The sequence below is a fragment of the Ammospiza nelsoni genome, chromosome 6 (assembly GCF_027579445.1).
Source record: "Ammospiza nelsoni isolate bAmmNel1 chromosome 6, bAmmNel1.pri, whole genome shotgun sequence".
Taxonomy (NCBI): domain Eukaryota; kingdom Metazoa; phylum Chordata; class Aves; order Passeriformes; family Passerellidae; genus Ammospiza; species Ammospiza nelsoni.
The window spans coordinates 57,715,283-57,731,151 of NC_080638.1; the positions used below are offsets into that span (position 1 = coordinate 57,715,283).

At 41.4% G+C, this 15,869-nt stretch overlaps 1 protein-coding gene across 1 annotated transcript in view; it reads left to right on the top strand.

Annotated features, from left to right (window-relative positions):
• ESR2 (estrogen receptor 2) overlaps positions 1–14,408 on the top strand; it is a 36,974-nt gene extending 22,566 nt beyond the window's left edge. Inside the window, exons 5-9 of the mRNA XM_059474374.1 lie at positions 3,677–3,976; positions 7,370–7,508; positions 9,701–9,834; positions 12,060–12,234; positions 14,195–14,408. Coding sequence (XP_059330357.1) covers positions 3,677–3,976; positions 7,370–7,508; positions 9,701–9,834; positions 12,060–12,234; positions 14,195–14,384 — 938 coding nt within the window. The 3' untranslated portion in view covers positions 14,385–14,408. The remainder of the gene's footprint in view (positions 1–3,676; positions 3,977–7,369; positions 7,509–9,700; positions 9,835–12,059; positions 12,235–14,194) is intronic.
• Positions 14,409–15,869: the final 1,461 nt, after the last annotated feature.

The window sequence follows — 15,869 nt, forward strand, 5'->3', positions numbered from 1 at the left end:
AGGCTGGTCAATAATTATTTATAACATATAGTTTTGTAAACAGTTATACATGTCTTTTGTATGCTAAAAATATATATAAGTAGAATTTCTTGGTCCTGCCTAAACTTTGGATTTACATAGAAAGAAAAAATCTTCCTTTATGTTGTTGAAAGCTGTTGTTTTAACTGGAAAGACTGGTGACTATAAAGTTTAAATGTAGCTTTCTTTTACTTTAAATGCAAGCAGAAAAAATAGAAAGTATTAATAAATGGTATATCTTTTAAGTATCTTTTATGCACACTGCTCATTCATTCAGCCTACTTCTGTTTGGCAAGATATGGTGAATAAAAACCACCACAAATAACTCAGAATCTGCTTTGGCTGGGTTTTTTCCCACCTTGTTTTTTGTCATCAGTTATATTTTCTTTAATAGCAACTTTTTAATGCAGAAATGTAATACTCCTAGTCTGACTTTCTTCACTGGTAATGTTATTATAGAAATTTGGTAAATGTTTTAAATTGAGCATATTTTATATACTTAATTGGTTATATAAGAAACTTGATGCAGTTAAATAACATAAAGTAATTTGAAGGGATTTGCTAGTTCCCAGTAAGAACCCTCCACAAGTTGTGAGACCTTTAATACTCTCAAAATCATAACCTGATTGAATTATCTTTAGATGAAGCACTGAGTGCAGCTGTGCAGATGGAAATTGTTCAAAATTTTCTCAATTAGAACAGAATGCTGAAATTCTTTTTAAATTGCTTCTAAGTTTAATTTCTTTGATATTCATCAAAGTATCTGCTCAATTATCTGTGTGCTTATATTTTCTGTATATTTATATAAGCTGAAAGTTATATTTATAGGTTACAAAATGTTATTTAAAGATCTTTACAACAGTGAATTGGAAAGGGTAACTCAGATAACACATGTCACAGAGTATTTGGTATTTTTGCATAACCCAAGAAAATTTTTACTCTATTCTGCCCATGGCTTTTATTCCCTTTGCTATTTTTCTTGTTCTGTGTTTCAAGGTGCCCCTGGGAAATGTGCTTCAGGTTTCTAAACAGTGAAAACAATGTGATTTCTTTCTTTGTGGTTATGGTCCCTCCCATGCTGTGGAGATCAGAGCCCTGCATCTCTGTAGGCAGAGCACCTGGTACCTGGGCATCTCCTCATCTGTCTCCAGCTGCACTCTCATTCCAGTTGCCCACTTCCCTCTCAGCCTTTACTTTTTGTGTTCCCTGATGGAAAATACTTTCTGTGCATTGCATGATTTCAGAACAGAAATAATTCTAGTATTTTTTGGAAGCTTACAAACCACTTCAAGATTTTCCTCTTGACCTTTGTGCATTAGGCAAGAAATGAGGCTTAGCACAGAGTTCACTACACGATCCAGGTGTCTTTGTAGAAAATAGTCTATGCCTTGGTGGCCTTTGACTCTCCTCAGGAAAGATTTGCCCAGACTGGTGGTGGGAGAAATTGCTTTGTTACTTCTGTAGTTTAGGGAACCTTTTTTTGGGTATTTTCATCAAGTCTCATTCCATGAATCTACATGAGATAATGTCTCGTGCTCTGTCTGTCTCTGCTGGTATGTTATCTTCCCTTAGCTGCTATTCATCTGCTCTGGCAGCTTCTAGCTAGTTGTCATTTGGCTAAACATTTGGTTCCACAAATTATTTATTTCCTTCAATCCATTATTTGTGCAAATTTCCTGTCTGCACTCAGCCCATTTCATCCTACCCACATCCCTTTCAAAGTTGCAAAACCATCCTTTCTCCAAATGGTGCAGACCTGAAGCTGGACTAATTCCAAATGGTCCCACTTGGATAGCTCTGTGCCTGAGGTCTGTTCATCAAACCAGCTTTGCCTGTTGGGCTTCTCCAATCTCTTGGATTTCCAGGGAAAGAATGTTCTCCAATATTGGGAACTTCTTTAATGAGAACTTCTTTAACTTTCCCCTGCATCCAACATGGTTTACTGAACAGGCAGCAAGTGAGAGAGCGAGAGCCATGGACAACTGAAAAGTTCACATCCTGAAAATCCTGGAAATCTCAGTTGGTCCTTATTCAGTCAGGCTGTTCCTGAGTGGCCTTTGCATTCACCTCCCCCACACTGACCCAGATGCTGTTTGACAGCTGCTGAAGATGTGACAGGACTGTGACCTGAAAGCCACCTCCACCTGAGCCTGAGAGTCACCCAGCATCTTATTTAGCAAGACAAGGCCTTGTCAACAGCATCTGAAATTAATTTTTTGTGCCCCCACTGCCCTTAATTTTTATTTGGCTAATGTTAGGACTTCTTTGCTATCTGAAGTAGAACTATAGCTGAGTATTTTATGAACATTATGGTTTTGGAGAAACTTTTAGACTCTTTCCATGGAAGCTACGCAAAAACAGGCAACAGTGATGCTACCAAAAACACTGACCAAGAATTGGACAATGTTTAGATTTGAATTAATTAAATCTGGGAATGTAAAGGACTGCTCTTTGCAACAGAAATAGCCTTCTGCAGACAGAACTCCACACAGGGTCTTTGCTCTTAGTTGTAGATATCTGAATTCCCTTTGGAGAAACTCCTGCTGGCTTTTTGGGGTATGGGCAGAAAATGGGTTGAATCTTGTGAATCCCTGGCTGACCATCCAGCTAACTCTGAGGCCCAGCTGTGCTTGTTCCTGAGGCATTTTAATCTGTAACCTGGCCCAGACTTTCAAGATTTTATTCCTCCAGATTATATATAAAGCAAAATTTAAAATCAGCTATCTTTATTTGCCTTTAAAGATCTGATTTATATCTTTTTGATGTCAATGGGAGTTGTCCACTGGACTTTTGAACCGAGCTAACTGAGGTTCAAAACCAAACATTTTTAAACTTTATTTTTGTTTAGCAGAATAAACAAAACCCCTCAACTGAAGTCAGTAGGGACAAAGTTAAGTCCATGCTGAATATCCTAGAAACTTAATGTTCAATATTACAACAGCCAATATTAAAGGGTTTTCCTCCTTCTCCCCAAACATTTGTGTTGGGACCCAGGACATTCCTCTGGCTGCCCTGGGTGATTCAGGACCCCGGCAAGGGGCTCAGAGACCTTGGCACAGAGTCAAAAACACCTGTGCCTTCAATCTTAGCCCATGGAAAAAATAAGCAACTTTGTGGGAAGAGTTACAAGCCACAAGAGTTTGAGTAGAATGATAGTGAATTTGTCACCAGGTGAAAAAGTAGAATTTGGGGGTTTTAGAATGAGGGGGTTCAAGAGGTAAATAATGGAGGAATCTGAGCCTCTCCTGTCCTTCTCATTCTTCTTGTCCTTCATCTTCTGCTGTGATGGTGACACTTCTGGATTGGTTTAGAGTAGAGACAGACTGTCTAACATAGGTGATAGATATTGGAAAATTATTGCAAATAAAGTACATGTAGTTCTTAGTATAAAAAAGTTAACACTACCCCCAGGGCAGGTGTTGTGCCACAACTTGACCTGCTGGTGAGAGAAAGAATATAATAGATAAGAAAAAATAAACAACCTTGAAGAGCAGAACCGATGAATCTCGACTTCTTCAGTCACAGGACTGGAAAAAAGAGACTTTCTAACACCTCGGGGTCATCTCGACCACAGAAACCTGAGACATTTGGGTTTACACAGGGGAGGAAAATTCTGTGGGGAAAAACTCTCCAATGCAACGTGTGGTTCTCGTGGCAGGCTCCAGGAGGGAACGCTGCGGGTACCGGATCCTGCGGAGCCACCGCAGCGCCGAGGAGCGCGCGCACTGCCTGGGCAGGGCCAGGAGGTACAACGAGGCAGCCACGAGGGTGAAGGAGATCCTGCTGAGCGCCCTCAGCCCCGAGCAGTTCGTGCTGACCCTGCTGGAGGCAGAGCCGCCCCACGTGCTGGTCAGCAGGCCCAGCAAACCCTTCACCGAGGCCTCCATGATGATGTCCCTGACCAAGCTGGCGGACAAAGAGCTGGTGCACATGATCGGCTGGGCCAAGAAGATTCCTGGTGAGGAATTTTGTTTGTTTTGGTCAATGGTTTGGTTTGTTTTGGTCCATGGTTCGGTTTGGTTTTGGTCCATGGTTTTGTTTGTTTTGGTCAATGGTTCTGTTTGGTTTTGGTCAATGGTTTTGTTTGTTTTGGTCAATGGTTTTACCCAGCAATGTGTCTTCTGCTCTGACGTGACAGAGCAGCACAGTAGGTGCATGGTATATGTGACAAACACCAATAATTTGTTTTTAGAATTTTAAAAGTTTAATAGTAATAAAATGGTTATAAGAATAGTAATAGAATTAGAGTAATAGAAATTTGGACAATTAGGATTTAGGACAATATGAGACAATAAGAAAAAAGAGTTACGGACGGTCTGGGTACCTTTTCTGGGCAAAATAAGCCCAAAAAAGGACACCTGTTAATAGAAGATTAACCCTTAAAAACAATAGCCTGTTGCGTATTCATACACCTCATACATGATGCATAAATTCCATTCAAACACAGGATTCTGTCTGGTCAGTGTCAGCTTCTTCCTCTGAATCCTAATGGTATCATCATAGCTGAGCGAGGCAGGAAGAAGTTAATTTCTTCTGATAATGAGGCAAATAAAAACTTTTTATTGGCAGTAAGAGAACTGTATGAAGAAAACCCATTGAAGCAGTCAAACCCCTTCAAAACAGTTTTTGGGAATGCTGACACTTTGTTGTCTCTGTTTGTTTTTTCTATTCACTCCTGTTATGGAGAACAGAAATAAACAGCATTTTAGAGCAATGCCAAAAATAGATGGGATGTTTAATATACACCCAATTATAAGTGACACTGATGTATCACATGGCAGTCAGACCATTAACTTCAATGTGGACTGATTTTTTTGTTTTTTATTAAAAAGCTGTGATGACTAACACTGAGGACATGGAATTTTATTTTTCAAAAACTCTTGCCTGTAGGTAATCATGCCGATCCCTGCCTGGTTCCTAGAGGTAAGGTCTTTAGGAAAAAATAGAGAGCTCTTGACTAATGGCCCAGTGAGCAGTAATTTTACTTTCTGAAAAGCTGAATATTTGCTTTTGTGTACTCAGGTTAGAAGTCCATTGTCATCTCAAAGTTATTATTGGATATTATTTTGATACTCATTGGAGGTGAAAAATAATTATTGTATTAACAGTAGCTTTTTGCATAAATAGGAGAAAAAGCATGTTCGTATTTTGTGGGTTTTTAGTGTTTAATATTTAATGACACTCTTTTGTTATGAATTTTACCCTGTGGCTGTATTTTTGTTCTGGACTTTCAGCCTAATAGAGTTTATTTTTTTGTTGCTCACTCAAATAGAAGCTGACATCTGGATTTTTTTCCTTCTGAATTCCAAGTATTTTAATTCTCAGTTGTCAGGCAGCAGAACACAGCTTCTGTAATTGCCTTTTGCTTTGCTGACCTAGTCTAAAAGAGTTTACATGGTTCATTGCTGAAGCTGTATTGCAGATCAATAAGATGTTGTCACAATATCGAAATTTGGGTTCATTATGCAGCCTGGTGTGTTGCTGACCAGAGCACTGTGTCTTTTCCTAGGTTTTACACATCCAGCGCAAGGGGTTTTTTTTCTTCTCTGTCTTAGCAATCTATAATTAAATTATAAGAAATAGAGCCCACAATCTAAAGGACGTCTAATACAACCAGAGAAAAATTATTAGGTTAATGTAGTCTGGAGGAAATAAAATGGGGCTCCTGAGGCTGCAGTGAAAGCTGTGGTGGCTGTTTGCTGTCCTGCACCTTTGGAGCATGAGATTTGTTAGGAAAAAGAGAATTAGAGTCCTTCTAACAGCTGTGCTCAATGGCCACAGCTCCTGCTGCTGCCACTGATAATGTGAATTTAGCAGATGACATCTGTGATAAATCTGGATCTTCAAGGACCTGGAGATTGAACCCTGGGACTTGGTCTGACATCACTCAACGAGAGAGTCTTTAAACCTGATAATTCCTTGTTTGTGCTAGAGAAATCAGTACATGGCAGTGTAAATGTTTATTTAAATAGACTCTGAAATGTCTTTGGGCTGTTGTTTCCCAGGAAACTGGCACTGTCAGTTTCTGAACGGTTTCACACTTCCATGAATATTTCCCTAAATGCAGTTCTAAATGATGAGTGTGTGCGGCAGATAATCTGTTGTTGGCTGTGTGTTCTGCAGTAAATTCTGTGACAGTGGAACCCAGGAGGGAAGGCACCACCCCTGGCTCCTGTTTATCCCTGCTATGAAACCAGAGGCAAGGCTGCCCCAGCTCTGGAAAGCAGCACATTCAGTGATGATAAAAGTGAGCATTGCCCAGTTCACGTCAGCCCTGGCTGTCACTGACTGTCCTCCAGCTGAGTCCTGTAATAAGATTAAAATGCACGGAGCATTTGTATAAATTACTGACAGAGAGATTCTTTGGCAGCCCAAATGTCCTGTGTGTGTTTTAACACCTCAGACAGCCAGGAAGAACTTCAGGAAACCAATCTGCCATGGCCAGGCTGTGCCTGGATTTGTCACCAAGCAGTGTCAGAGATGGCAGCTCATCTGGAAATGGATCACCTTTGCCAAAGGCCCAAGCTAAAGAAGCTCAGCTTTGAAAAGTGTGGCCTGATCTTGTTTTTGATCACTGAGCAGCTCTTCCTCATATCTGTGTTTTCCTCTAGTCTGTTTTCCCACCCATGTTTTGATAATTTACACTTCTGATCTTTTGGTTTGGAGCGTATGAATTTTATTTCTCCTATTTTGTCTTTTGACTTCTAAGCATTATTTTTTCCACAGTATTTTTTCTTTTTGTTTGTTTGGGTTTTTTTCCCAGGAGAAGAGAAAAGGTGGGCTGTGACTGTCTCTGCCCTCTGGCTGTGCTGCAGAGTTATCTGAGGCCTTGCTAAAAGTTCTGGGGAGAAATGAATCATAGAATCATGGAATGAAGGGACCTCAAAGATCACCTTGTTTCAACTCTCTGCCATGTGCAGGGGCACCTTCCCCTGTCCCAGGCTGCTCAGAGCCCCATCCAGCCTGAACATTTCCAGGGATGGGGCAGCCACAGCTTCTCTGGGCAACCTGTGCCAGGGCCTCACCCTCACAATATTTCTTCTAGCATCTCTCCTCCTTTAGGACAAGAACATAAAGCAGGTGACTCTGCAGTCATTTGAGTTTCACCAGGTGTATGGGGCTAATTGCACTAAAACACCACTCTGCTTTATTCCAGATATTTTGTAGATGATGATAATTGCAAATATTTTGGTTCCTGTTTGAAGTGGCAGCCTGCCACTGTGGATGTCAGTGCTCCCTTATCTTCACAACCCATAGGTCTTTCTGGCTTTTTTTTGTTTCTCATATACTCATTTTTCTTTATTAAAACAGACATTTAACAAGTTATTTTATGCTATTTGCATCACTTTAGGCTTCATTGATCTCAGCCTCTATGACCAAGTGAGGCTCTTGGAGAGCTGCTGGATGGAAGTCCTGATGATAGGTTTGATGTGGAGATCCATCGACCATCCTGGGAAACTGATTTTTGCACCAGACCTTGTATTAGACAGGTAAGAGGAATAAATTTATTGAGAACACTTCAAATTAGCATGGTTGAAGGTGGGGAAGAGGATTAAACATGGCAGATGTTATTAATACTTCACCTAACAATATAATTTACTTGTGCTTGTAACAATCATGTCCTAAAGTTCCACATCCTTACAGGGGTTAAGGAATGCTAAGCTTTAAAAGCATTGTTGAACTTGCAAATTCCTGAACTCCTCTAGCACTGTGTGAAGTTTCTCGTAATATTTTCCCATCTTTTGGTGGTTTCCCATCTTTGTTCCAGGTCTCATATGCTGAATGTCAATACAGCAACACAAGACACTACTACTACATTGTCCATTTGTCCCTACATCCCTCATTAAAAAGAAGATGCAGTGTCAGGCAATATTTTAATTATTTTAAATAGGTTTCCTGCCTGTTTTGTTCCTGCCACTACAGCAGACTTCATAGTTAGCTGTAATAGTGAACATTGGAGCACTAGCTGAGAGGGATTGCTGTTGGATACTAAGAATATTTTTTCAAGCTCCAGCAGAATGTTTTCAAGTTTAAAGATTATTTCTCCATAGCATCATGTACCAGGAAGGAAGAATATGGATTAGTAAGGATGCTTTTTTACAGAACCTTAGAAAGATTTGACCTGTGCTTCACATTGGTAAAAACTTAGTGAAGCAATCTACTCTCTTAGGTAGTTTTAAAATATCTTTTCAACCTGGGGAAATTCAGATTTGCACCAGTTCTGTGACTTGCAATCAATAATTATCATTGTAGATACAATAGGCAAAATAAGCTAATAAGAAAAAAATTATAAAACAGAGGAAATAAATATTATTTGCTCATATAAAATTCAATGCAAGGACATGCTGCACTGTTCAGTGCAATGACCAGAAACTGATGAAAATGTACGATACATTTAATTGCTCAAGAGTTAATGTGTGCTGAATAGATTAAGAATATTTGATGCATTTCTTCATTTCCTCAAGACATGGCAGAGTGGGAGCTTACAAGTGTCTGGGCATGCTGTAATTGTATTCAGGGCATCCTTATATGAACCTGATCTGTAACTTGACTGTTTTTATCTTACAGAGGATAAGTTCTAAGCTGAACTTAGAATCCCAGAACGGTTTGGCTTGGAAGGGACCTTAAAAATCATCTCATTCCCTTAATAAAAGCTCAATATTCTTTGCTATGAGGAACACAGGAAACTGGGCAATAAAAAATACTTTTTGCAGGCAGAACCTGCTGCCCCAGGTGGTGTAACCTGCATGTTCCTGCCTCCAGCCCGAAGGCTCAGCACCTTTTTCTTGGGATCCAGTAAATTTATTTCATTCTCCTGCACTGCTGTGTTTAAATCTGTCTTGTCTTAAAAATGTTACAGAGAAAAAAAATCTCCTGTGACAAAGAGGATAAGGAGCCTCCCTTTGAATACTGCTGTTGTAGAGCTTAATAATTTTTTTAGTCCAGTACATATAAAACAAAACTAACAAAAAAACTGAAACAGCAACTTCAGTAGCTTGAGATTTGCCACTGCTGAATTTTAAACAAATAGGAATGACTTGTTTGGGGTGTTTTTCAGATCTGAAAATAAGACCACTTCTCATGTCCAAGATGGGGAAAGTTGCATTCTGTAAATATTTGCAAATATAAAAATATCCAAACCACAAAACCACCAAAACCCCAAATAACTTTCAATACCTCTCCAGAAAATAGTGCCAGGAGATAGGGACAAGAGTTGTTTTATTCTTTAAAAAGGTCTTGTTATTCCAAGCAACTTATTTTGGGAACTCTTCTTCTTTTACCAAGTCTCGAGGCCTCCATTTTGTACACATATTATGTTATTGGTTGTGGGTAACTCCTTATGAAACAAATCTGGAAAATTATTCAAGGTGGTATTGTGCCATGCAGTACAGGATTTCAGACTGATTATCCAGAATTATACAGGCTGAGAGGACACAGAAATATGATCACACTTATGGCCAATCCTGCTTGCACTTTATTGAGAAAATCAATTTCTTGTAAATGCTGACCTTTCATACCAGTGTAATTTTCAATTCAGATTTCATGACAGAACCTTTTAAATCCTCCAAAAGATGAGATAAGATGGGCCTTCTGCAGCCTCCTTCATGCTTTGACTTTTATCTGTCCGAGTCAGTTCCTTAATTCTCCTTTTTTTGGTAACGTGTTGAATGTGTTTCCACAGGGATGAGGGGAAATGTGTAGAGGGGATTTTGGAGATCTTTGACATGCTCCTGGCCATGACCTCGAGGTTCCGAGAGCTGAAGCTGCAGCACAAGGAGTATCTGTGTGTCAAGGCAATGATCCTCCTCAATTCCAGTGAGTATGTGCCTGCCTCTAATACTCACCAAAACTGCACCTTTCATTCTGAGGGTGGCTGGGAAACCAGCCTCAAAAAACCCAAAATGTCAAATGATAAAAAACTGCTGGAAGAGAATAATGGGAAAGGACTTGTCTCTGATAGATTGTAAAGATTTTTGCTCAGGAAACTTCTAAGCTGTATAATTTGCTGTATTTAGGGGCTATGTCATGTTCTGCATGAAAGACCCCAAATTCTGATAGTTTCTCACAAGATGGGGCTCATGGCTCCTTTTGGATGGGAAATTTTGGTCCTATCTTTGTGGATCCTGGTCATATGTGAAGTTACTATACAAATCTGTCAAAGTTACTATACAAATCCTACAAATCTGTCCTTAATTCTTAATTCTAGTACTACTAGTTACTCAACTGAGTGATGATGAATGTGGTGGCTTAAATGTTCCTATTTAATGTTCCTATTTAATGGTGATGAGTTGTTAGAAATGCTTGGAAGTACTCAGCAGTTCTGCAGGGTGAGTTTCAGGACAGGAGCTTTGCTTTGCAGCCTCTCACACCAGGTGTGGTTTTGCTAGTTTAGGGTAGCCTGCTGTAAAAATTACTTTTTCCCCCAGAACATTTCATAGTCAATATTGACAAAGAACAAAATCCCACAACAAAATAGCAGCTAAGCTATTTATATCTGGTGCTTTCAGCAAGAAGCTGCTGCATAATTCTTAGTCCAGTACTGAAGGGGAGCAGTCCAGCTGCAATCCCACTTGTCTGCCCCTTGTTTGAGTTGGAGTGTTGATCTGCTGGAGGGTTGGAAGGCTCTGCAGAGGGATCAGGGCAGGCTGGATTGATGGGTCAGGACCAACAGCACGAGAACCAAGTGCTGGGTCCTGCACTTTGGCCACAAAATCCTCCTGCAGTGACACAGGCTGGGGAACAGTGGTTGGAAAGCCATGATGATGATGATGAGAGGAAATGGCTTCAAGCTGCACCAGGAGTGGTTTAGGTTGGATGTTAGGAACAATTTCTTCACCAAAGGGGTGGTCAGGCATTGGAACAGGCTGCCCAGGCAAGTGGCGGAGTCACCATCCCTGGAGGGATTTAAAATGTGGCACCTGGGGATGAGGTTTAGTGATGGCCTTGGTAGTGCTGGGTCAAAGGTTGGACTTGACCTTAAAGGTTTTTCCAGCCTAGATGGTTCTATGGTTCTGTGGAGACCACTATTTCAACAGACAACAAAAGCTGTTCTTTTTCCCCCCTAAAATACCCACAACAACAACAAAAAACAATACAAAACAAAAAAAAAAAAAAAACTAAAACCCAAAACAAATAAAACTCCCAAAACCAGCCAAAAAACCCCAACCAAACTCCACATTCATCAGCCTTATTTCCTTCAAAGTTCATGTCTCAAAAGATCAGTCCACTCTCTTCTTCTACTCTCCTTCCTTGAATTTGCCCCTAATTTTCAAAGTGCTTTGGAGTTCTGTTCTTCCATAGGTATCTCTGGAGGGACTGTTGAGATTTTTTTCTTTCTCTTGTCCCAGGTCTCTTCTGCTTTATCAATAACGTTATTGTGTGTTTCCAGACCTTCTTAGTGATGATTTATTTTTTTCCTTGTCCATATCCCCAAACCTCTTATTTTTCTTTTCTTCTTCTTTTATTTTAATTGTATTTTTGTAGGGTTTTTGTTGTTTTGTTTGGGGTTTTTTTTTTCTTTTTTGTTTTGTTTTGGTTTTGCTGACTTTCAAGGTTTCTCACTGCAGACCTTTGCTGTTATTAGGAACCCTTAGTGATCTGTAGGGAGACCATGACCAGTGGATCACTCTGAGCAGTGTCACTGACATGTTCTCCTTCCTCCCTATTATATACTCAGGAAAAAAGGGTTTTTTTCAACAAGAAAGGATTAGAACAAGCATAATATTATAGTTCATAATAATACAAAAAACCACAAGGTACAGGGAAAAAACCCTGGAGAATGGAGAGCACTTCATGACCTGACTGAAGGGTCCATGTGCAACAAGTCCAAGGAGGATTTGGAAGAACTTCTCACTTTGCAAATGATGGGGCCATCAAATTCAAGCTTGATGTGGCATGTAGAGCATCATTTGTACAGTCTTGAGGGAGGTGTCAGGGCATGTACCTTCTCTAATTTTGTTGAAATATATTAAAATAATCTTCAGTTGCAGCTTTTTTCCTTCTTCACTAGCAGCAAATATTTCCTCCTCTTCTCTGGTTAGGCATGTTCCCCTTGTCAGCAGAGGAGCCTGAGAGCAACAGGAAGCTGCACCACCTGCTCAACGTGGTCACAGAGGCTTTGGTGTGGGTCATTGCCAAGAGTGGCATCCCCTCTCAGCAGCAGACCACTCGCCTGGCCAATCTGCTGATGCTGCTCTCCCACGTCAGGCACGCCAGGTACGGTCTGCAGAGCAGTGTAACACTTGGGTTATGTCACTGTTTGTTCATTACAGCAAAAAAAGAGGTGGCTGAGCTCCAGAGCACTCCTGAGGGAATCCCGGTGCTGCTCTGCACCTCTGCCACTGTGAGGCTTTCCCTCCCAGCACAACAAAACAGGCAGTAAGCTCAAGTGCTTGCTGGCATGCAAAGACATGATGATATGAAAATGCTGTCTTAACCTTGTTACATCAAATTATTCATTATGTGTCTGTCTGAAATGTTTAACAATAACACAAATTGAGCCTTTCATCCAGCCATCAAAACCCTTCCATTCAAAATGAGAATCTCTTCCAAAACTGATCTGCAGTGTGGGGTTTGGTAGAGCAAAGTGGATTTTGAGGATCGTGTTTTTCCCCACACCAAATTTGTTGTCTTTTACATGGTGCCACAGAGTTTTGCCAAATGGCTCATGCTATAGCAATGCCAGGCTCCTGCTTTTTCCATGGGAAGTGTCTCCAGCTCCTGGATCTCCTTGAGGTCCATCTCTGCTTGTGGTACAGCAGACTGAAATGTGGATCCTACAAAGAGAAGTTTTGATTTTCAATCTGTCATTTTAAATTATTACCCAGAGGCCAGCTGTTGACTAAGCTGTCTCATGGCTTGACTTTGGACTGTGTGTCCAGGGAAGATGTCCTGGGACCAGGCTGGAGCACACAAAGCAGAGCTGGGCACGTCTGTAGGGACACTGAAAAGGGGATGGCCACCTTTGCAATAAACTTCCTGGGAGAGCAAAGGCAGCAGCAGGGACCTGGTGGTGCTGAAATCCAGCTTTTAACAGTCAGTTTGTGGGCTGGGGGTGAGTTTGAGAGCTGGCCTTGCAAAAGCTCCAGCCCCAGCCACAGCTGAACCTGTCTCATGGCTCTGATCTCTGCCATCACCTGGATTGTGCTCTGTGATGTGACTCCACAGCTTTGCAGAAGCTGTTCTGGCATTCTGTGAACAAACATCACAAATCTCTGTAAAATTTTTACATTTTCTCATTAAGCCAAGACCCTTTATGCTGTGTCTCCCTCAGCCAAAATATGGAGGCTACTTGTTGTGTCCTGTCTCCTTTAGGTTGCTTGGGGCTGGTCAGTCAATTAGACTTTGTTCTGGAAATAATTGAGATCTGGGTGTGGGAGAAGGGCTGCAATTTCATCTTGCCCATTAACACTTAACTCTTGAATTGTATCAGAACCTCGTTTATGTGGGAGCACTGTCCCCCCCCAGCCCAACTCACCAGCTCAGCTGTGTGCTGTTAGTTCCACTGGGGTGGATTTGGTGTTGAGCAAGCACCCTTAGATCTCAAGCCCAACCTCTGAGTGCATCTGAGTATAAATATGTGTGGCTGCAATGGCAATAGACATTTTTAGTCCAAACCATGATACAGCACTGAGTGCTCAAGCTAGCAAGGTGTGTAATCTCTGTAAAATAATCTCTCTGATACTGCATAACAGAGAGATTATTTTAAAGTCTGCAGCCACTGCAAGATCCTCTCACTGGACATGCAGAGAGTAAACAAAGTGCTTGAAATTAACTGGGTAATTAGGGCTTCCTACTCAGTCAGGTAGGAGAGGTAGGTAGTCTTTAGTAAACTGCATGTAGTAAGTCCCTGTTTTGCATAAAGCTTCAGTATGGGGCCTCTACAGCATCCAAGAGGTTTTCCTTTCATTTCAATAGTGTTGATACATCTGAATTATTTCCTGAAAGGATTTGTGTGGTGTAAAACAAAACCTGCTTCTCTAAACAGCAGAACATTCAGCCTTAAAGTATTGGGATGTTGTGACTGTTGGTAGTGTAAGTGATCTCAGGGACCACAGCAGCTAAATCCTCTTAAATCCAAATTAACAAAAGGGACTCACTTGAAACCATGAGCATGTTTTTCTTCTCTGCACTGTTGGCACCAGACTGCTGAGTTATTTTCTGTTCTCCTGCACAGTAACAAGGGAATGGAGCATCTCCTGAGCATGAAGTGTAAGAACGTGGTGCCAGTGTATGACCTGCTGCTGGAGATGCTGAATGCTCACACCCTGCGGGGGCAGAGGAAGTCCCTGGCCACACACCCCGAGTTTGGCCCACTGGAGCAAATGGAGCCTGCAGACAGCCTGAGGAATGGGGCAGCCCAGTAATTGTGCAAGGCCTGGAAATGTGAGGCTTTTTCAGAGCTATGGGGGGGAAAAAAGAGCTGCTGTGATGGGGCTGCAGAAGTGTGACCCGGTGTGGGCTCTCATCCCTTCTGGATTTGCACGTGGGTGTCTCGGGAGAGGCCGCTGGCGCTCACCTCAGTCTGTGTGTCTGACATTGCAACAGCTGCACTGCTCTAGTGCCTTTTCTGAGACTCTGCAAAAGCACCTTATGAAATCAAGCCTCAGAACAGCGCTGTGGGACAGGGGATTGCTGCCTCTCCTTCTCAGAGGCACAACTGAGAGGGAGAGGTAGAGGGACAGGTCTGAGAAGCCTGGAGAGAGCACGTTGGTCTCTGTCTCCCAGAGCAAGACTTTTAAGAACTGACTGAACAATGTCCTCTTTCAGCACGGGATGGTGTGAAACGTAGGACAGCATCATTTGGGACAGATGTTTACCTCTGTGTGCTGGTCCCTGGGGAATGCCTGCTCTGCAGCTGATCTGGATAAAGTGCCGAGATACAGACAGCGTAAAGGAGCTTATTCTCAAATATGCAATGGCTGCAGGAGCCTTCGTTTGAAGGTCATTTGAAATAGCTTCTAGGGTCAGTTCAAAGCCTTTGCAGAAAGTTTAAATTGATCTTAAGTTTGTATTTTGTGAGCCTGTTCTTAACACTCACATTGTTATCTGCTTATAATTCTTCAGTGCTTTAAGCAATGACCAAATCGTCTGAATATCTCAGTCAATGCTGACCTTTGAGATGTGTTTTGTCTGTGAGTTTATCATGTTGTTTTATATATTTATTAATGATGTTAAATCTATTCTGATAATTAGGTACAAGAAGTTGCTCTGTGAATATTAACTGTTTGTATTTGTATATGATCTGCTGATCAGGCCTTGTGAAACCAGCTAGGAAAAAAAAAAATCTTCCCACCCCTTTGACCGGTGTGTGGAATTACATCCTGCCCACCCAAAACCTCTTGCAGGGGGTGAGGCGCTGGATGGGAACATGGATGGGGATCTGGTTTTGTCTGCTGCCCTGAGGTTTGCTGCTTGCTTGCTCTCAGCATGCATGGCACCTTGTGCTGTGGTCTTCATATCTTTATAGGAGCCCTCAAAGAGCGAGGATGGGGATAATGGTAAACGTAAAGGCAGTGTAAAGATGGGGATAATGGTAAATGTAAAGACAGGGTAAAGATGGGGATAATGTAAAGCACTGCTTTGCTTTGCAGGTGTGATGACTTGTTTGAATTACAATGAAGATGTAGTGGTTTAAACTTCCTTTTTGTGCTGATTTCTGCATGTGTTTAAGCTGCACTGAGTAAAAAAAAAAAAAAACAAACCCGATTAAATGGCCTGGCTGATGACCTCAGAGATAGCAGGGTGGCATCATTCATTCTGGTAACTGTCTCTACATGGAAACATTTAAATATAGCACATGCATGTTCTGGGCATTATGGTGAAATGAATTGGGATCACACCAAAAGTCT